Source organism: Oncorhynchus gorbuscha, linkage group LG07 (genome assembly GCF_021184085.1).
Source record: "Oncorhynchus gorbuscha isolate QuinsamMale2020 ecotype Even-year linkage group LG07, OgorEven_v1.0, whole genome shotgun sequence".
Classification (NCBI taxonomy): Eukaryota; Metazoa; Chordata; class Actinopteri; order Salmoniformes; family Salmonidae; genus Oncorhynchus; species Oncorhynchus gorbuscha.
Window position 1 is genome coordinate 88,563,245 of NC_060179.1, and position 20,510 is coordinate 88,583,754.

The following is a 20,510-nucleotide window of genomic DNA, read 5'->3' on the forward strand; positions in this document are numbered from 1 at the left end:
CAGTCTGTCTTATTGTTGAGCTGTTGGTTACAGTTGTTTTGTCCCTGTGAGTGATTTACATTCCGCCGAGTTTCACAATGAGCCGAAATGAATTCATAAAAACCTTTAACACGTTGATATTCCAGACCTTTTATGAGGATTGGTCCTTGTGTTTTATTCAGTTCAATGTTCATATTGCTGTCCTTTACAAGTCTACGACGTGAAGAATCAAAGGTACCACATGACCGTCCCAGAAGGACCTCAGCAGACATGTTGGGATGAGACCATTTAAATAGTTTTAGTGCTGCCTTGTCTCCTTCTGCACTGAAGTGAAGGGAAAAAACTCCCGAACAAGTAACATATATTCCCAACGCATTATTCCCATCAGATGACGGTTCAGGAGAGGAAACTAGTTTATGCAAAGCATCACAAGTTCAGGGAGTCGACCGTGGTTTTCTACTTGGTCTGCAGTTGGTGTTTTGTACCGCCAGGCGTTGTTTTGAGAAGGGCGGTTACGACACAAACCGGGCGACGTGGAAGCGTGGCGAGAATGTCATGTACGCGCGTCTCGCTTGTGATCAACGGGGCTTTTCCCAATAGTTTTTAAAAACGGATTTTCAGTATAGATAAAGGTGTATTTTAAATAGTAGAGAGGATAAAAAAACAACTGACATTCTTAATATCGTGCATACATTTAGATCTATAGCCATGGATGAGGCAATAGCGATTATTTTAATATCCGTTGCGATGTTTTTGGGATGTTTTCTATTAGGTTTGATTCCACTTCTGATGAAACTTTCGGAGGTAAGTCATTTAATTCTTAACCTTGTATTCCCTCCGTTCCCCTCCTGTCTGTAACTTGCGCCGTACCTTCCTTTATGGTCTCTTCTCCCGATGCCAGATATGGTTTTTCAGACCTGTCTCATACTGGTCCCTGCTATGGGATCCACTCCATACAATATTTTGTGAACATTCAATATATAGCTACTGTACCCCCCCTTCATTCCATATATAGCTACTGTACCCCCCCTTCATTCCATAAATAGCTACTGTACCCCCCTTCATTCCATATATAGCTACTGTACCCCCCCCTTCATTCCATATATAGCTACTGTACCCCCCCCTTCATTCCATATATAGCTACTGTACCCCCCCATTCCATTCATTCCATAGATAGCTACTGTACCCCCCCCTTCATCCTACATTCAATAAATAGCTACTGTATTCCATAGATAGCTACCCCTTCATTCAATAAATAGCTACTGTACCCCCCTTCACCCCCTCCATTCAATAAATAGCTACTGTACCCCCCCCCCCTTCATTCAATAAATAGCTACTGTACCCCCCCCTCATTCAATAAATAGCTACTGTACCCCCCCATTCCATAGATAGCTACTTCATTCAATAAATAGCTACTGTACCCCCCTACTGTACCCCCCTTCATTCAATAAATAGCTACTGTACCCCCATATATAGCTACTGTACCCCCCCTTCATTCAATAAATAGCTACTGTACCCCCCTTCATTCAATAAATAGCTACTGTACCCCCCTTCATTCAATAAATAGCTACTGTACCCCCCCATAGATAGCTACTGTACCCCCCCTTCATTCAATAAATAGCTACTGTACCCCCCTTCATTCAATAAATAGCTACTGTACCCCCCCCTTCATTCAATAAATAGCTACTGTACCCCCCTTCATTCAATAAATAGCTACTAAATAGCTACCCCCCTTCATTCAATAAATAGCTACTGTACCCCCCCCTTCATTCAATAAATAGCTACTGTACCCCCCATTCCCCTTCATTCAATAAATAGCTACTGTACCCCCCTTCATTCAATAAATAGCTACTGTACCCCCCCTTCATTCAATAAATAGCTACTGTACCCCCCTTCATTCAATAAATAGCTACTGTACCCCCCTTCATTCAATAAATAGCTACTGTACCCCCCTTCATTCAATAAATAGCTACTGTACCCCCCTTCATTCAATAAATAGCTACTGTACCCCCCTTCATTCAATAAATAGCTACTGTACCCCCCTTCATTCAATAAATAGCTACTACTGTACCCCCCCATTCATTCAATAAATAGCTACTGTACCCCCCCCATTCATTCAATAAATAGCTACTGTACCCCCCTCATTCAATAAATAGCTTCACTACTGTACCCCCCCCTTCATTCAATAAATAGCTACTGTACCCCCCTTCATTCAATAAATAGCTACTGTACCCCCCTCATTCAATAAATAGCTATTCAATAAATAGCTACTAGTACCCCCCTTCATTCCCCCCTTCATTCAATAAATAGCTACTGTACCCCCCTTCATTCAATAAATAGCTACTGTACCCCCCTTCATTCAATAAATAGCTACTGTACCCCCCTTCATTCAATAAATAGCTACTGTACCCCCCTTCATTCAATAAATAGCTACTGTACCCCCCTTCATTCAATAAATAGCTACTGTACCCCCCTTCATTCAATAAATAGCTACTGTACCCCTACTGTACCCCCCTTCATTCAATAAATAGCTACTGTACCCCCCTTCATTCAATAAATAGCTACTGTACCCCCCTCCATTCAATAAATAGCTACTGTACCCCCCTCCATTCAATAAATAGCTACTGTACCCCCCTTCATTCAATAAATAGCTACTGTACCCCCTACTGTACCCCCCTCATTCAATAAATAGCTACTGTACCCCCCTTCATTCAATAAATAGCTACTGTACCCCCCCCCCCCCTTCATTCAATAAATAGCTACTGTACCCCCCTTCATTCAATAAATAGCTACTGTACCCCCCTCATTCAATAAATAGCTACTGTACCCCCTTCATTCAATAAATAGCTACTGTACCCCCCTCATTCAATAAATAGCTACTGTACTACAATAAATAGCTACTGTACCCCCCTCATTCAATAAATAGCTACTGTACCCCCCTCATTCAATAAATAGCTACTGTACCCCCCCCCATTCAATAAATAGCTACTGTACCCCCCTTCATTCAATAAATAGCTACTGTACCCCCCTTCATTCAATAAATAGCTACTGTACCCCCCTCCATTCAATAAATAGCTACTGTACCCCCCTTCATTCAATAAATAGCTACTGTACCCCCCCCCCTTCATTCAATAAATAGCTACTGTACCCCCTCCATTCAATAAATAGCTACTGTACCCCCCTTCATTCAATAAATAGCTACTGTACCCCCCCTTCATTCAATAAATAGCTACTGTACCCCCCTTCATTCAATAAATAGCTACTGTACCCCCCTTCATTCAATAAATAGCTACTGTACCCCCCCCTTCATTCAATATATAAAAATGTAATTCTAAATGTATCACCATCAGAAGTTATGGGGCACTGAGGAAGGTTTGATATTTGTCACGGGTGTGATTGGTACATTTTGACCTCTTGTTGTTACCGTAATAGAGGAGAGGAAATGACCTTTGGAACCAAACAGACACATGTTTGAGTTCTTGACTTTGTAAAATAATAATAATAATAATATTGATAATGCATAATTGAACACTGTTATTATACCGTGACATGTGTATTTACCCCACTCCTTCCTAGAACAAACAACCGTTGGTGTGTAGGTATAATAATGTGTGTGTGTGTGTGTGTGTGTGTGTGTGTGTGTGTGTGTGTGTGTGTGTGTGTGTGTGTGTGTGTGTGTGTGTGTGTGTGTGTGTGTGTGTGTGTGTGTGTGTGTGTCCCTTTCTCTCCCAACAGAAAAGCCTACAGTTTATTAGTGTATTCGGGGCAGGCCTGCTCTGTGGTACAGCTCTAGCTATCGTCCTCCCAGAAGGGGTGGAACTACTGGAAGAGTCATGGAGAGGTGAGGGGTACCAGACATGTAACGTAACAGCCACGGGATTCCAACTTCTCTAAGACCTCAACAGACAGATGTAGCAACAACTCACTGTAGGATACATCGTTGTTGTTAAGTTTGTACGGGCAAAACAGTCCCTCGATTGCAGCTACACTGATGCTATAAGTAGTCTGTAGTCCTCTAAGGGTTATCTCGCCAAACTGTTTATCATTTCAGTGATGCGTCTTTTCAACTGTATCTATAATGGACCTTCAGCCTGCCCAGCCCTTTTAATTCATGTTTGGGTACACCCAGTTCACCGTCAGACCAAGCCGCAGAGCCTGGGGGTACTTCAGGATACATGGGCAATGAAGTGACCTCATTTACATGAAAATCAACTTGGTGACCTAATTTAAGGGTCCTTGGTTAAAGCTCGGCTGGGGCAGACAGGAAGCTGTACTGTTACGTCAGGGCGATGCCATGGTAACGGAATTACGCTTTGACTCAGGTTTTTCACTTTCAAATGTACAAAAAACAAACATTGATTTCAACGTTTAACAAACCATACAACTCTATGCACAATAACTACTTTGAACAATTTACACTAAACATTTAATCAAAAACATGTACTGAATGAACTGTGCGCTGTTCAGAATGACATTTAAATGTCCTTCAGTTTTTTATACGACCACTTTTTCCCCCCAAAAATTCCCTGTCTTGGGTCAGTTTAGACCACTTTATTTTAAGAATGTGAAATGTCAGAATAATAGTAGAGATAATGATTTATTTCAGCTTTTATTTCTTTCATCACATTCCCAGTGGGTCAGAAGTTTACATACACTCAATTAGTATTTGGTAGCATTGCCTTTAAATTGTTTAACTTGGGTCAAATGTTTCGGTTGGCCTTCCACAAGCTTCCCACAATAAGTTGGGTTAATTTTGGCCCATTCCTCCTGACAGAGCTGGTGTAACTGAGTCAGGTTTGTAGGCCTCCTTGCTTGCACACGCTTTTTCAGTTCTGCTCACAAATTTTCTATAGGATTGAGGTCAGGGCATTGTGATGGCCACTCTAATACCTTGACTTTGTTGTCCTTAAACCATTTTGCCACAACTTTGGAAGTATACTTGGGGTCATTGTCCATTTGGAAGACTAATTTGTGACCAAGCTTTAACTTCCTAACATATGTCTTGAGATGTTGCTTCAATATATCCACATAATTTTCCTGCCTCATGATGCCATCTATTTTGTGAAGTGCACCAGTCCCTCCAGCAGCAAAGCACCCCCACAACATGATGCTGCCACCCCCATGCTTCACGGTTGGGATGGTGTTCTTCGGCTTGCAAGCATCTTCCTTTTCACTCCAAACATAACGATGGTCATTATGGCCAAACAGTTCTATTTTTGTTTCATCAGACCAGAGGACATTTCTCCAAAAAGTACAATCTTTGTCCCCATGTGCATTTCAAACCCTAGTCTGGATTTTTTATGACGGTTTTGGACCATTGGCTTCTTCCTTGCTGAGCGACCTTTCAGGTTATGTCGATATAGGACTCGTTTTACTGTGGATATAGATATTTTTGTACCTGTTTCCTCCAGCATCTTCACAAGGTCCTTTGCTGTTGTTCTGGGATTGATTTGCACTTTTCACACCAAAGTACGTTCATCTCTAGGAGACAGAACGCATCTCCTTCCTGAGCGGTATGACGGCTGCGTGGTCCCATGGTGTTTATACTTGTTCATCTGGAGGAGACAGAACGCGTCTCCTTCCTGAGCGGTATGACGGCTGCGTGGTCCCATGGTGTTTATACTTGCATACTATTGTTGGTACAGATGAACTTGGTACCTTCAGGCGTTTGGAAATTCCTCCCAAGGATGAACCAGACTTGTGGAGGTCTACAATTTTTTTGGCTGATTTCTTTTGATTTTCCCATGATGTCAAGCAAAGAGGCACTGAATTTGAAGGTAGGCCTTGAAATACATCCACAGGTAAACCTCCAATTGACTCAAATGATGTCAATTAGCCTATCAGAAGCTTCTTAAGCCATGACATCATTTTCTGAAATTTTCCAAGCAGTTTAAAGGCACAGTCAACTTAGTGTATGTAAACTTCTTACTCACTGGAATTGTGATACAGTGAATTATAAGTGAAATAATCTGTCTGTAAACAATTGTTGGAAAAATGACTTGTGTCATGCACAAACTAGATGTCCTAACCGACTTGCCAAAATTATAGTTTGTTAACAAGACATTTGTGTAGTGGTTGAAAAACGAGGTTTAATGACTCCAACCTAAGTGTATGTAAAGTTCCGACTTCAACTGTATGTTCAGTACAGTACATTATACTGTACTCTACGCTATTTTACTATCCTGTACTGAATTCTACTGCACTGTGGGGCACGCAAGGGTCCGGCTTTTAAAGAAACTCAGTCCGACTTTAAACTTTAAAAGTAGAATGCACAATGGTGTAATGTCTAAATTAGGTACTACATCAAATCAAATGTATTTATATAGCCCTTCGTACATCAGCTGATATCTCAAAGTGCTGTACAGAAACCCAGCCTAAAACCCCAAACAGCAAGCAATGCAGGTGTAAAAGAAGTAGATGTACATCATCGGTTCCTCTTGTCATTGCAGATCTTAAAGAGATGTCCAGATCAACTAGCTCATGTTATTTCTGTTTTTATAGCCCATACATATTATTGTCATATTTTTTCTCTCCCTCAAATATCACATGAATACACAATTGAAGTGGCTATAAAACTGTAAAATGTTATTTTTCACCCCATGACAAAATGTGTAGAATTGCAGTAAATATGCTTTAAACCAGCAAATTCCTCTCCATCAAGAAGAGGGGTGTTTGTTGTTGCTGGAGGATGGGCCCCAGTTTGTTGCTGCTGGAGGATGGGCCCCAGTTTGTTGCTGCTGGAGGATGGGCCCCAGTTTGTTGCTGCTGGAGGATGGGCCCCAGTTTGTTGCTGCTGGAGGATGGGCCCCAGTTTGTTGCTGCTGGAGGATGGGCCCCAGTTTGTTGTTGCTGGAGGATGGGCCCCAGTTTGTTGTTGCTGGAGGATGGGCCCCAGTTTGTTGCTGCTAGAGGATGGGCCCCAGTTTGTTGCTGCTAGAGGATGGGCCCCAGTTTGTTGCTGCTAGAGGATGGGCCCCAGTTTGTTGTTGCTGGAGGATGGGCCCCAGTTTGTTGTTGCTGGAGGATGGGCCCCAGTTTGTTGCTGCTGGAGGATGGGCCCTGAGTGAAAACGTTTGGGGAAACCCTCCTCTACTGTACTCTACTGTACTCTACTTTTCTGTACTCTACATTTCTGTACTATTCTCTACTGTCCTCTACATTTCCGATGTTTTCAGACTGTTTCTGAGATGTTTTCAGACTGTTTCTGAGAGGAGATGTTTTCAGACTGTTTCTGAGAGGAGATGTTTTCAGACTGTTTCTGAGAGGAGGTGTTTTCAGACTGTTTCTGATAGATGTTTTCAGACTGTTTCTGAGAGGAGATGTTTTCAGACTGTTTCTGAGAGGAGATGTTTTCAGACTGTTTCTGAGAGGAGATGTTTTCAGACTGTTTCTGAGAGGAGATGTTTTCAGACTGTTTCTGATCTATGAATTGGTACTGTGGAATCTGGATACTGCACACAGGGATACACAACGTGTTTTATTTGAGGATGTTGACTCCATATCTGACTCTGATATCTGACTCTGATATCTGGTTGAGTGTGCCTGTTGCTAAAACGTCTGTGTTTGTTAAGAATGCACACCTCTCGTTAATCTTTCCGCAGTCTCCTCCTGCTCTGTCGCCCCAGCAGCAGCCAATCAGAATGCCAGTGATGTTGGGGTCGGGCAGCAGCTCCAGGAGGAGGACCCCCCCTCTAAAGGTCTCCCAGCACGGTTCTTCATCGGAGTCTCCCTGGTCGTAGGGTTCATCCTCATGTTCCTGGTGGACCAGATCAGTAGCTACTGCTCCGGACACGGTCAGTCATGCTCCGAGGTGAAGACGTAGCTCCTCACTCTATTAGCATTAGCCTGTCCGATTGAAAACACACTGTGAAGACGCTAACTTCCCTAGCGTTCATTTGGGCTAGTATCGTAAGCATTATCCCGACCCATTGGAAACCTGATCTAGGATCAGTTTCCTCTCTCCCTCAATCATTACCTTCACCATTAGTGGGGAAATGCTAAACTGATTCTGATTCACCCTTCTCAGAGTTACTACTTCATATAGCATCATTACGCAACATTACCAAAAGTATGTGGACACCTGCTGGTCGAACATCTCATTCCAAAATCATGGTCGTTAATATGGAGTTGGTCCCCCTTTTTAGACCTCGTTTTGTGCACTGGGGGCGTTGTCATATTGAAACAGGAAAGGGCTTTCCCCAAACTGTTGGTCCTCCTTTTTAGACCTCGTTTTGTGCACTGGGGGCGTTGTCATATTGAAACAGGGAAAGGGTTTCCCCAAACTGTTGCCACAAAGTTGGAAGTACAGAATCATCTAGAATGACATTGTATGCAGTAGCGTTAAGTAACTAAGGGGCCTAGCTTGAACCATGGAAAACAGACTCCAGACCATTATTCCTCCTTCACCAAACTTTAAAGTTGGCACTATGCATTCGGGCAGGTAGCGTTCTCCTGGCTTCCGCCAAACCCAGATTTGTCTGTTGGACTGCCAGATGGTGAAGCGTGATTCATCACTCCAGAGAACCTGTTTCCGCTGCTCCAGAGTCCAATGGTGGAGAGTTTTACACCACTCCAGCCGACGCTTGGCAATGCGTATGGTGATCTTAGGCTTGTGTGCAGCTGCTCGGCCATGGAAACCCATTTCATGCAGCTCCCGAACAGTTCTTGTGCTGACGTTGCTTCCAGAGGCAGTTTGTAACGCTTCAGCACTCGGTGGTCCCATTCTGTGAGCTTGTGTGGCCCACCACTTCAGAGCTGAGCCGTTGTTGTGTTGCGCCTAGCACTTACAGTTGACCGGGGCAGCTCTAGCAGGGAAGACATTTGACAAACTGACTTGTTGGAAAGGTGGCATCCTATGACGATGCCATGTTGAAAGTCACTGAGCTCTTCAGTAAGGCCATTCTATTGCCAATGTTTGTCTATGGAGATTGCATGGCCGTGTGCTCGATTTTATACACCTGTCAGCAACTGGTGTGGCTGAAATAGCAGAATCCACTAATTTGAAGGGATGTCCACATACTTTTGTATATATAGTGTATCTCTAGCTTGCTCCACAGTTTGTCCATATGAAAAAATGAAAACTCTGTAGTCATCAAATGATAGACTTTCTTGCGTTGGTGGTGTGTTGTCGTCACTAAAAGTAATCCGTTATAAAGAAAATAAGGAAGTTCTGCACTCAGGAATTTGCAGTAGAATTCAAACTCAGGTCAAGTTACTTCATATAACATACTTCTTCTAGCCTGGTTTCTGATCTCTTTGTGCTGGGTTGCATAGCCAATGTCTATGGTCGTTGTTTGGGATGCCAATGACCTTACGAGTTGACAAGATCTGGAAGCACCAGGTTTCCATGTTCTAAATGTTTCAACCCATTCTCCAAACCTCTTCTCCAAACCTCCTCTCCAAACCTCCTCTCCAAACCTCCTCTCCAAATCTCCTCTCCAAACCACTTCTCCAAACCTCCTCTCCAAACCACTTCTCCAAACCCCCTCTCCAAACCTCCTCTCCAAACCACTTCTCCAAACCTCCTCGCCAAACCACTTCTCCAAACCTCCTCTCCAAACCTCCTCTCCAAACCACTTCTCCAAACCCCCTCTCCAAACCTCCTCTCCAAACCCCCTCTCCAAACCCCCTCTCCAAATCTCCTCTCCAAACCTCCTCTCCAAACCACTTCTCCAAACCTCCTCTCCAAACCACTTCTCCAAACCTCCTCTCCAAACCTCCTCTCCAAACCTCCTCTCCAAACCACTTCTCCAAACCACTTCTCAAAACCTCCTCTCCAAACCACTTCTCCAAACCTCCTCTCCAAACCACTTCTCCAAACCACTTCCCCAAACCTCCTCTCCAAATCTCCTCTCCAACCCCCCTCTCCAAACCTCCTCTTCAAACCTCCTCTCCAAACCTCCTCTCCAAACCTCCTCTCCAAACCTCCTCTCCAAACCTCCTCTCCAACCCCCTCTCCAAACCTCCTCTCCAAACCTCCTCTCCAAACCCCTCTCCAAACCTCCTCTCCAAACCTCCTCTCCAAACCCCCTCTCCAAACCCCCTCTCCAAACCCCATTCTCCAAACCCCATTCTCCAAACCCCTTTCTCCAAACCCCCTTTCCAAACCCCTTTCTCCAAATCTCCTCTCCAAACCTCCTCGCCAAACCACTTCTTCAAACCTCCTCTCCAAACCTCCTCTCCAAACCACTTCTCCAAACCCCCTCTCCAAACCTCCTCTCCAAACCTCCTCTCCAAACCCCCTCTCCAAACCTCCTCTCCAAACCTCCTCTCCAAACCACTTCTCCAAACCTCCTCTCCAAACCTCCTCTCCAAACCTCCTCTCCAAACCACTTCTCCAAACCACTTCTCCAAACCACTTCTCCAAACCACTTCTCCAAACCTCCTCTCCAAACCTCCTCTCCAAACCACTTCTCCAAACCACTTCCCCAAACCTCCTCTCCAAACCTCCTCTCCAACCCCCCTCTCCAAACCTCCTCTCCAAACCTCCTCTCCAAACCCCCTCTCCAAACCTCCTCTCCAAACCTCCTCTGAAAACCTCCTCTCCAAACCCCCTCTCCAAACCCCATTCTCCAAACCCCTTTCTCCAAACCCCCTTTCCAAACCCCTTTCTCCAAGCCTCCTCTCCAAACCATTTACATTTACATTTAAGTCATTTAGCAGACGCTCTTATCCAGAGCGACTTACAAATTGGTGCATTCACCTTATGACATCCAGTGGAACAGTCACTTTACAATAGTGCATCTAAATCTTAAAGGGGGGGGGTGAGAGGGATTACTTATCCTATCCTAGGTATTCCTTAAAGAGGTGGGGTTTCAGGTGTCTCCGGAAGGTGGTGATTGACTCCGCTGTCCTGGCGTCGTGAGGGCGTTTGTTCCACCATTGGGGGGCCAGAGCAGCGAACAGTTTAGACTGGGCTGCCCTTTCATCAAACCCCCATTCTCCAAACCTCCTCTCCAAACCTCCTCTCCAAACCTCCTCTCCAAACCCCCTCTCCAAACCTCCTCTCCAAACCCTCTCTCCAAACCCCCTCTCCAAACCCCCTATCCAAACCCCATTCTCCAAACCCCATTCTCCAAACTTCCTCTCCAAACTTCCTCTCCAAACTTCCTCTCCAAACCACATTCTCCAAACCTCCTCTCCAAACCTCCTCTCCAAACTTCCTCTCCAAATCCCCTCTCCAAACTTCCTCTCCAAACCCCATTCTCCAAAACTTCCTCTCCAAACTTCCTCTCCAAACTTCCTCTCCAAACCACATTCTCCAAACCTCCTCTCCAAACCTCCTCTCCAAACTTCCTCTCCAAATCCCCTCTCCAAACTTCCTCTCCAAACCCCATTCTCCAAACCCCATTCTCCAAACTTTCTCTCCAAACCCCCCCTCTCCAAATCTCCTCTCCAAACCCCCTTTCTCCAAACCTCCTCTCCAAACCCCATTCTCCAAACCTCCTCTCCAAACCCAATTCTCCAAACCCCATTCTCCAAACCCCATTCTGCAAACCCCCTCTCCAAACCCCTTTCTCCAAACCCCTTTCTCCAAACCCCCTCTCCAACCCCCACTCCAAACCCCTCTCCAAACCCCTTGCTCCAAACCCCTTGCTCCAAACCCCTTTCTCCAACCCCTTTCTCCAAACCCCCTCTCCAAACCCCCTCTCCAAACCCCCTTTCCAAACCCCTTTCTCCAAACCCCTTTCTCCAAACCCCCTCTCCAAACCACTTCTTCAAACTCTCCAAACCCCTCTCCAAACCACTTCTTCAAACTCCCTCTCCAAACCCCTCTCCAAACCCCCTCTCCAAACCACTTCTTCAAACTCCCTCTCCAAACCCCCTCTCCAAAACACTTCTTCAAACTCCCTCTCCAAACCTCCTCTCCAAACCCCCTCTCCAAACCACTTTTTCAAACTCCCTCTCCAAACCCCCTCTCCAAACCCCCTCTCCAAACCTCCTCTCCAAACCTCCTCTCCAAACCCCATTCTCCAAACCTCCTCTCCAAACTTACTCTCCAAATCCCCTCTCCAAACCTCCTCTCCAAACCCCATTCTCCAAACTTCCTCTCCAAACCCCATTCTCCAAACCCCATTCTCCAAACTTTCTCTCCAAACCCCCTCTCTCCAAATCCCCTCTCCAAACTTCCTCTCCAAACCCCATTCTCCAAACCCCATTCTCCAAACTTTCTCTCCAAACCCCCTCTCTCCAAATGTCCTCTCCAAACCCCCTTTCTCCAAACCTCCTCTCCAAACCCCATTCTCCAAATCTCCACTCCAAACCCCATTCTGCAAACCCCTCTCCAAACCCCTTTCTCCAAACCCCCTCTCCAAACCCCTTTCTCCAAACCCCTCTCCAAACCCCCTCTCCAAACCACTTCTCCAAACTCCCTCTCCAAACCCCCTCTCCAAACCACTTCTTCAAACTCCCTCTCCAAACCCCTCTCCAAACCACTTCTTCAAACTCCCTCTCCAAACCCCCTCTCCAAACCCCTCTCCAAACCACTTCTTCAAACTCCCTCTCCAAACCCCATCTCCAAACCTCTCCAAACCTCCTCTCCAAACCCCCTCTCCAAACCCCCTCTCCAAACCTCCTCTCCAAACCTCCTCTCCAAACCCCCTCTCCAAACCCCATTCTCCAAATGTCCTCTCCAAACCCCCTTTCTCCAAACCTCCTCTCCAAACCCCATTCTCCAAATCTCCACTCCAAACCCCATTCTGCAAACCCCCTCTCCAAACCCCTTTCTCCAAACCCCCTCTCCAAACCCCTTTCTCCAAACCCCCTCTCCAAACCCCCTCTCCAAACCCCTTACTCCAACCCCCTTTCTCCAACCCCCTTTCTCCAACCCCCTTTCTCCAAACCCCTCTCCAAACCCCCTCTCCAAACCCCCTTTCCAAACCCCTTTCTCCAAACCCCCTTTCCAAACCCCTTTCTCCAAACCCCCTCTCCAAACCACTTCTCCAAACTCCCTCTCCAAACCCCCTCTCCAAACCACTTCTTCAAACTCCCTCTCCAAACCCCCTCTCCAAACCACTTCTTCAAACTCCCTCTCCAAACCCCCTCTCCAAACCCCCTCTCCAAACCACTTCTTCAAACTCCCTCTCCAAACCCCTCTCCAAACCTCCTCTCCAAACCTCCTCTCCAAACCCCCTCTCCAAACCCCCTCTCCAAACCTCCTCTCCAAACCTCCTCTCCAAACCCCATTCTCCAAACCTCCTCTCCAAACCCCAGTCTCCAAACCTCCTCTCCAAACCCCATTCTCTAAACCTCCTCTCCAAACCCCATTCTTCAAACCTCCTCTCCAAACCTCCTCTCCAAACCTCCTCTCCAAACCTCCTCTCCAAACCTCCTCTCCAAACCCCATTCTCCAAACCTCCTCTCCAAACCCCATTCTCCAAACCTCCTCTCCAAACCTCCTCTCCAAACCTCCTCTCCAAACCTCCTCTCCAAACCCCATTCTCCAAACCTCCTCTCAAACCTCCTCTCCAAACCTCCTCTCCAAACCTCCTCTCCAAACCTCCTCTCCAAACCCCCTCTCCAAACCCCCTCTCCAAACCACTTCTCCAAACTCCCTCTCCAAACCCCCTCTCCAAACCACTTCTTCAAACTCCCTCTCCAAACCCCTCTCCAAACCACTTCTTCAAACTCCCTCTCCAAACCCCCTCCTCAAACCCCCTCTCCAAACCACTTCTTCAAACTCCCTCTCCAAACCCCCTCTCCAAACCTCCTCTCCAAACCTCCTCTCCAAACCCCCTCTCCAAACCCCTCTCCAAACCTCCTCTCAAACCTCCTCTCCAAACCCCTCTCCAAACCCCATTCTCCAAACCTCCTCTCCAAACCCCAGTCTCCAAACCTCCTCTCCAAACCCCATTCTCTAAACCTCCTCTCCAAACCCCATTCTTCAAACCTCCTCTCCAAACCTCCTCTCCAAACCTCCTCTCCAAACCTCCTCTCCAAACCTCCTCTCCAAACCCCATTCTCCAAACCTCCTCTCCAAACCCCATTCTCCAAACCTCCTCTCCAAACCTCCTCTCCAAACCTCCTCTCCAAACCTCCTCTCCAAACCCCATTCTCCAAACCTCCTCTCCAAACCTCCTCTCCAAACCTCCTCTCCAAACCTCCTCTCCAAACCTCCTCTCCAAACCCCTCTCCAAACCCCCTCTCCAAACCCCCTCTCCAAACCCCTCTCCAAACCTCCTCTCCAAACCTCCTCTCCAAACCTCCTCTCCAAACCCCATTCTCCAAACCTCCTCTCCAAACCTCCTCTCCAAACCTCCTCTCCAAACCCCTCTCCAAACCCCTCTCCAAACCTCCTCTCCAAACCTCCTCTCCAAACCTCCTCTCCAAACCCCATTCTCCAAACCCCATTCTCCAAACCTCCTCTCCAAACCTCCACTCCAAACCCCATTCTCCAAACCTCCTCTCCAAACCTCCTCTTCAAACCTCCTCTCCAAACCTCCTCTTCAAACCACCTCTCCAAACCCCATTCTCCAAACCTCCTCTCCAAACCTCCTCTCCAAACCTCCTCTCCAAACCCCTCTCCAAACCCCCTCTCCAAACCTCCTCTCCAAACCCCATTCTCCAAACCTCCTCTCCAAACCTCCTCTCCAAACCTCCTCTCCAAACCTCCTCTCCAAACCTCCTCTCCAAACCCCCTCTCCAAACCCCCTCTCCAAACCTCCTCTCCAAACCCCATTCTCCAAACCTCCTCTCCAAACCTCCTCTCCAAACCCCATTCTCCAAACCTCCTCTCCAAACCTCCTCTCCAAACCTCCTCTCCAAACCCCCTCTCCAAACCCCCTCTCCAAACCTCCTCTCCAAACCTCCTCTCCAAACCTCCTCTCCAAACCCCATTCTCCAAACCCCATTCTCCAAACCTCCTCTCCAAACCTCCACTCCAAACCCCATTCTCCAAACCTCCTCTCCAAACCTCCTCTTCAAACCTCCTCTCCAAACCTCCTCTTCAAACCACCTCTCCAAACTTTAGTCATTGTGGTTCGTTCATTATGTTCAGCTCATGTTGCTATCAGTTAGTTGATTGTGTTGTTCCAGATCCACGGACTGGGATGTCGAACAGGACCAGTATCACAGCTACACTGGGACTGGTTATCCATGCTGCTGGTAGGTACTATACACACTACTCATACACACTACACACACACACACACACACACACACACTACACACACACACACTACACACACAGCTACACTGGGACTGGTTATCCATGCTGCTGGTAGGTACTATACACACTACTCATACACACTACACACACTACTCATACACACTACACACACTACTCATACACACTACACACACACACACTACTCATACACACTACACACACACACACTACTCATACACACTACACACACACTACTCATACACACTACACACACACTACTCATACACACTACACACACACACACTACTCATACACACTACACACACACACTACTCATACACACTACACACACACACACTACTCATACACACTACACACACACACACTACTCATACACACTACACACACACTACTCATACACACTACACACACACACACTACACACACACTACACACACACTACTCACACACACACACTACACACACACTACTCATACACACTACACACACACACACACACACACTACTCATACACACTACACACACACTACTCATACACACTACACACACACACACACTACACACACACACTACTCATACACACTACACACACACACACACACTACTCATACACACTACACACACACACACACACACACACTACACACACACACACACTACACACACACACTACTCATACACACTACACACACTACACACTGGTCTGGTCTGCCTGTAGCTGATGGTCTGTCTGTCTGTCTTTCTGTATAGTGATCATTGTCTCTCTCCTCTGCCTGTCTGTCTGTCTGGTCTGGTCTGGTCTGGTCTGGTCTGCCTGTAGCTGACGGTGTGTCTGTCTGTCGGTATAGTGATCATTGTCTCTCTCCTCTGCCTGTCTGTCTGGTCTGGTCTGGTCTGGTCTGGTCTGGTCTGCCTGGTCTGGTCTGGTCTGGTCTGGTCTGGTCTGGTCTGGTCTGCCTGTAGCTGACGGTGTGTCTGTCTGTCGGTATAGTGATCATTGTCTCTCTCCTCTGCCTGTCTGTCTGGTCTGGTCTGGTCTGGTCTGGTCTGGTCTGGTCTGGTCTGGTCTGGTCTGGTCTGGTCTGGTCTGCCTGTAGCTGATGGTGTGTCTGTCTGTCGGTATAGTGATCATTGTCTCTCTCCTCTGCCTGTCTGTAGCTGCCAGGTGTGTTGTAATAACATTGTTCCTCTCTCCCCAGCTGACGGTGTAGCGTTAGGTACAGCCGTGGCTTCCTCCCAGGTCACAGTTCAAGTCGTGGTGTTCCTAGCTGTGATTCTGCACAAGGTGAGAGTCCACTGCATTAATCAGATCTACTATGGAGGTGATATCACAAGCAACTCAGGACATCAGGACATCAGGACAAACCAATCAATGGTTGATTGTTCTTGCAAACTCCTTAAGCCCTCTCTCAATTCAATGTACTTGAATTGATTTAATCCCCCCCCTCCCTCCCTCCCTCCCTCAATTCAATTCAAGGGGCTTTATTGTCATGGGAAACATGTGTTAACATTGCCAAAGCTAGTGAGGTAGATAATATACAAAAGTGAAATAAACGATACAAATGAACAGTAAACATCACACATACAGAAGTTTCAAAACAATAAAGACATTACAAATGTCATATTATATATATACAGTGTTTTAACAATGTACAAATGGTTAAAGTACACAAGGGAAAATAAATAAGCATAAATATGGGTTGTATTTACAATGGTGTTTGTTCTTCACTGGTTGACCTTTTCTCGTGGCAACAGGTCACAAATCTTGCTGCTGTTTCTCTTTCTCTCCCTCTCTCACTCTCTCTCTCTCTCTCTCTCTTTCCTTCCCACCTCCTTCCTCTCCCTCTCTCTCCCTCTCTCTCCCCCTCTCCCTCTCCCTCTCACTCCCTCCCTCTTTCTCTCTCTCCCTCTCACTCCTTCTCTCCCTCCTTCCCACCTCCTTCCTCTCCCTCTCTCTCTCTCTCTCTCTCTCTCTCTCTCTCTCTCTCTCTCTCTCTCTCTCTCTCTCTTTCTCTCTTCTCTCTTCTCTCTCTCTCTCTCTCTCTCTCTCTCTCTCTCTCTCTCTCTCTCTCTCTCTCTCTCTCTCTCTCTCTCTCTCTCTCTCTCTCTCTCTCTGTCTCCCTCTCTCTCTCTCTCTCTCTCTCTCTGTCTCTCTTCCTCATCTCTCCCTCTCTCTCTCTCTCTCTCTCTCTCTCTCTCTCTCTCTCTCTCTCTCTCTCTCTCTCTCTCTCTCTCTCTCTCTCTCTCTCTCTCTCTCTCTCTCTCTCTCTCTCTCTCTCTCTCTCTCTCTCTCTCTCTCTCTCTTTCCTTCCCACCTCCTTCCTCTCTCTCTCTCTCTCTCTCTCTCTCTCTCTCTCTCTCTGTCTCTCTCAGGCTCCTACAGCGTTTGGTCTGGTCACCTTTCTGATGCAGGCAGGTGTAGAGAAGAAGCAGATTCAGAAGCATCTCTTGGTGTTCTCTGCGGCAGCACCTGTACTCTCCATCGGTACATACTTTATCCTGAACGCGGTGAGAACAAGCAACAGACTGCTGTTTAGTGGCGTAGAACAACGTGCTTTCATAATGACGAGAAAGGTGGTTTATCTCACGGGAAGCTTTTCTATGAAACTAGTAAGTGATTGGAGATCGCTAGAGGCGGGAACTCAGCCTGGTTCTGGGAATGCATGTATGCTGTTTTGCCAACTGCTGACCACAGTAGTTGGTGAGACGGCAACAACATCTCTGGAACCAGGCTAGAGGGAACTACTTCCAACAGTGAAAATGATTTGATAACGCTAATATGTGGTGGTTCGCCCCAGAACCGTCTGAGTGCTGTGTGTTTCTCCCTCTTACTACAGAGTGGTGGTTCGCCCCAGAACCGTCTGAGTGCTGTGTGTTTCTCCCTCCTACTGCAGAGTGGTGGTTCGCCCCAGAACCGTCTGAGTGCTGTGTGTTTCTCCCTCCTACTGCAGAGTGGTGGTTCGCCCCAGAACCGTCTGAGTGCTGTGTGTTTCTCCCTCCTACTGCAGAGTGGTGGTTCGCCCCAGAACCGTCTGAGTGCTGTGTGTTTCTCCCTCCTACTGCAGAGTGGTGGTTCGCCCCAGAACCGTCTGAGTGCTGTGTGTTTCTCCCTCCTACTGCAGAGTGGTGGTTCGCCCCAGAACCGTCTGAGTGCTGTGTGTTTCTCCCTCCTACTGCAGAGTGGTGGTTCGCCCCAGAACCGTCTGAGTGCTGTGTGTTTCTCCCTCCTACTGCAGAGTGGTGGTTCGCCCCAGAACCGTCTGAGTGCTGTGTGTTTCTCCCTCCTACTGCAGAGTGGTGGTTCGCCCCAGAACCGTCTGAGTGCTGTGTGTTTCTCCCTCCTACTGCAGAGTGGTGGTTCGCCCCAGAACCGTCTGAGTGCTGTGTGTTTCTCCCTCCTACTGCAGAGTGGTGGTTCGCCCCAGAACCGTCTGAGTGCTACAGGTGTTGGGATGCTCTTCTCCGCCGGGACGTTCCTCTACGTAGCTACGGTTCATGTACTACCAGAGATCAGCTCCAGGGGGCAGCAGAGCTCTCCCCACCTCCACGGGACTGGGAGCGGGCAGCTGGAGGTCCTGGAGAGCCTCACGCTGATACTAGGAGCAGGACTACCTGTGTTACTGGCCCTGGGACTACGTGATGACTAGTCTTGTGAATCGACGCTATCCTACCAAATCTTGTTCATAACTCAGCTATTGATAATGAACATTGAGAATGAATGTGAAGGAAGCTTGGAAATCAAGTCTATAACTAAGACCGACTAGTGAACGCGAAGAAGACAACCCACAACATGTTACCAAACATTAATTTACACTGGAGTACACCTCAACTCTTACACAGCTAGAGATCAATTGGGGGTGTTTCTGTGTGTGATGCAGTGCGTGTCAGTGTCTTTCTCTGAGAGGTCATAAGGACATGGGCTTGTGTGTGTGTGTGTGTGTGTGTGTGTGTGTGTGTGTGTGTGTGTGTGTGTGTGTGTGTGTGTGTGTGTGTGTGTGTGTGTGTGTGTGTGTGTGTGTGTGTGTGTGTGTGTGTGTGTGTGTGTGTGTGTGTGTGTGTGTGTGTGTGACTCTGGTGTATAGAGCTTTTGTAATAGTTTGTCTTGTCTGAAAAGAACATGAACCATTTCTTGTAAGTGGACCCGTTTTCAAAATAACCCCAGTTTCCTGATGTCCTTTGTACCACTACTGAACAAACAAAACATTTGTTTATTTATTTAGGTTAGCCAAAAAAATCCCCCAAACCAGATTTTAATCAAATGGATAAGATTTCGTCTTTTGTAATTTCTGAGAAATGTTTTGGCTGGGTTGTGTAAGGTACTGAAGTATTCAGGGCAGGTTGTGAAAAGCTAAAAAAAAAAAACACTTTATAAGAATTGAAATGGTTGTCATACCGACGTGGCCTAAATGAACCACAATATAGTGATGATTTATTGATTTTATATTGGATGTGATCAAGATATGTCTTTATAGAAGGAGAGTTTTAAAAAATAAATAAAAAATTCTACATTGTGTACTATAGCCAGGACAATGTTGTCTGGTTACCAGTCTGTTTAGATATAGTAACACCCCTTGGCAATCTGTGTCAAATGCTAAACATCTTTATAACACAGAGTACCCTATGTGGAATATTATACAAACAGATTGGTAACCAGGCTAAGGACAATAGGATGTATTTTTAATTAATACTTTATCATAACAATCATAGATTAAAAAAAAAAATGTTTTAAAAGTACATGACTTGTAAATTGCTGATTAATAAAGTTAGATTTTATTGAATGTGTAGTTTCTATCCCAGTGTCAGATGTTGCTGTCACCTACAACTGTTACTGTCAGGGACAATACAACATCAGTACTATATCAGTACTGTTACTGTCAGGGACAATACAACATCAGTACTATATCAGTACTGTTACTGTCAGGGACAATACAACATCAGTACTATATCAGTACTGTTACTGTCAGCGTGTAATGTCACAGGAAGTCAGGGACAATACAACATCAGTACTATATCAGTACTGTTACTGTCAGCGTGTAATGTCACAGGAAGTCCGGGACAATACAACATCAGTACTATATCAGGACTGTTACGAAGACGTTCTATACTAATAGGTACATCAGTACTATATCAGTACTGTTACAGAGGTTCTATACTAATAGGTCAACAACATCAGTACTATATCAGTACTGTTACGAAGACGTTCTATACTAATAGGTACATCAGTACTATACTATAACAGGACAGTAAAGGTTCTATACTAATAGGTACATCAGTACTATACTATAACAGGACTGCCATTGTTACATTTACTAAGTAAAGTTTTATTAAAGATGTAACTAAATATAATAATGTCCTGAGAAACTATATCATTCCTTTTACAATGTATTTGTTGTTTTGTCACTTT

The 20,510-nt window shown here is 46.2% G+C and overlaps 1 protein-coding gene across 2 annotated transcripts; it reads left to right on the forward strand.

Moving 5' to 3' along the window:
- The first annotated feature begins 257 nt into the window (after positions 1-257).
- Positions 258-19,026, forward strand: LOC124039404 (zinc transporter ZIP9-like). Of its 2 annotated transcripts, XM_046355369.1 has the most exons (7): positions 266-783; positions 3,715-3,820; positions 7,581-7,772; positions 15,013-15,081; positions 16,306-16,391; positions 17,480-17,614; positions 17,944-19,026. In XM_046355369.1, exons 1-7 carry the CDS (start codon positions 688-690, stop codon positions 18,751-18,753), a joined length of 1,494 nt encoding a protein of 497 aa, XP_046211325.1. In that variant the 5' UTR covers positions 266-687; the 3' UTR covers positions 18,754-19,026. The 2 variants fall into 2 exon arrangements, with proteins under 2 accessions (XP_046211326.1, XP_046211325.1); XM_046355370.1 differs by lacking the exon at positions 7,581-7,772 and having other exon boundaries at positions 258-783.
- The last annotated feature ends 1,484 nt before the right edge of the window (positions 19,027-20,510 follow it).

Excerpts from the sequence above, each read along its gene's own strand:
- LOC124039404 (XM_046355369.1), top strand. The coding sequence starts at position 688 with ATGGATGAGGCAATAGCGATTATTTTAATATCCGTTGCGATGTTTTTG. Across the intron at positions 784-3,714 it reads TTCTGATGAAACTTTCGGAG|AAAAGCCTACAGTTTATTAG; the intron begins GTAAGTCATTTA and ends CTCTCCCAACAG. Across the intron at positions 17,615-17,943 it reads CATACTTTATCCTGAACGCG|AGTGGTGGTTCGCCCCAGAA; the intron begins GTGAGAACAAGC and ends CTCTTACTACAG.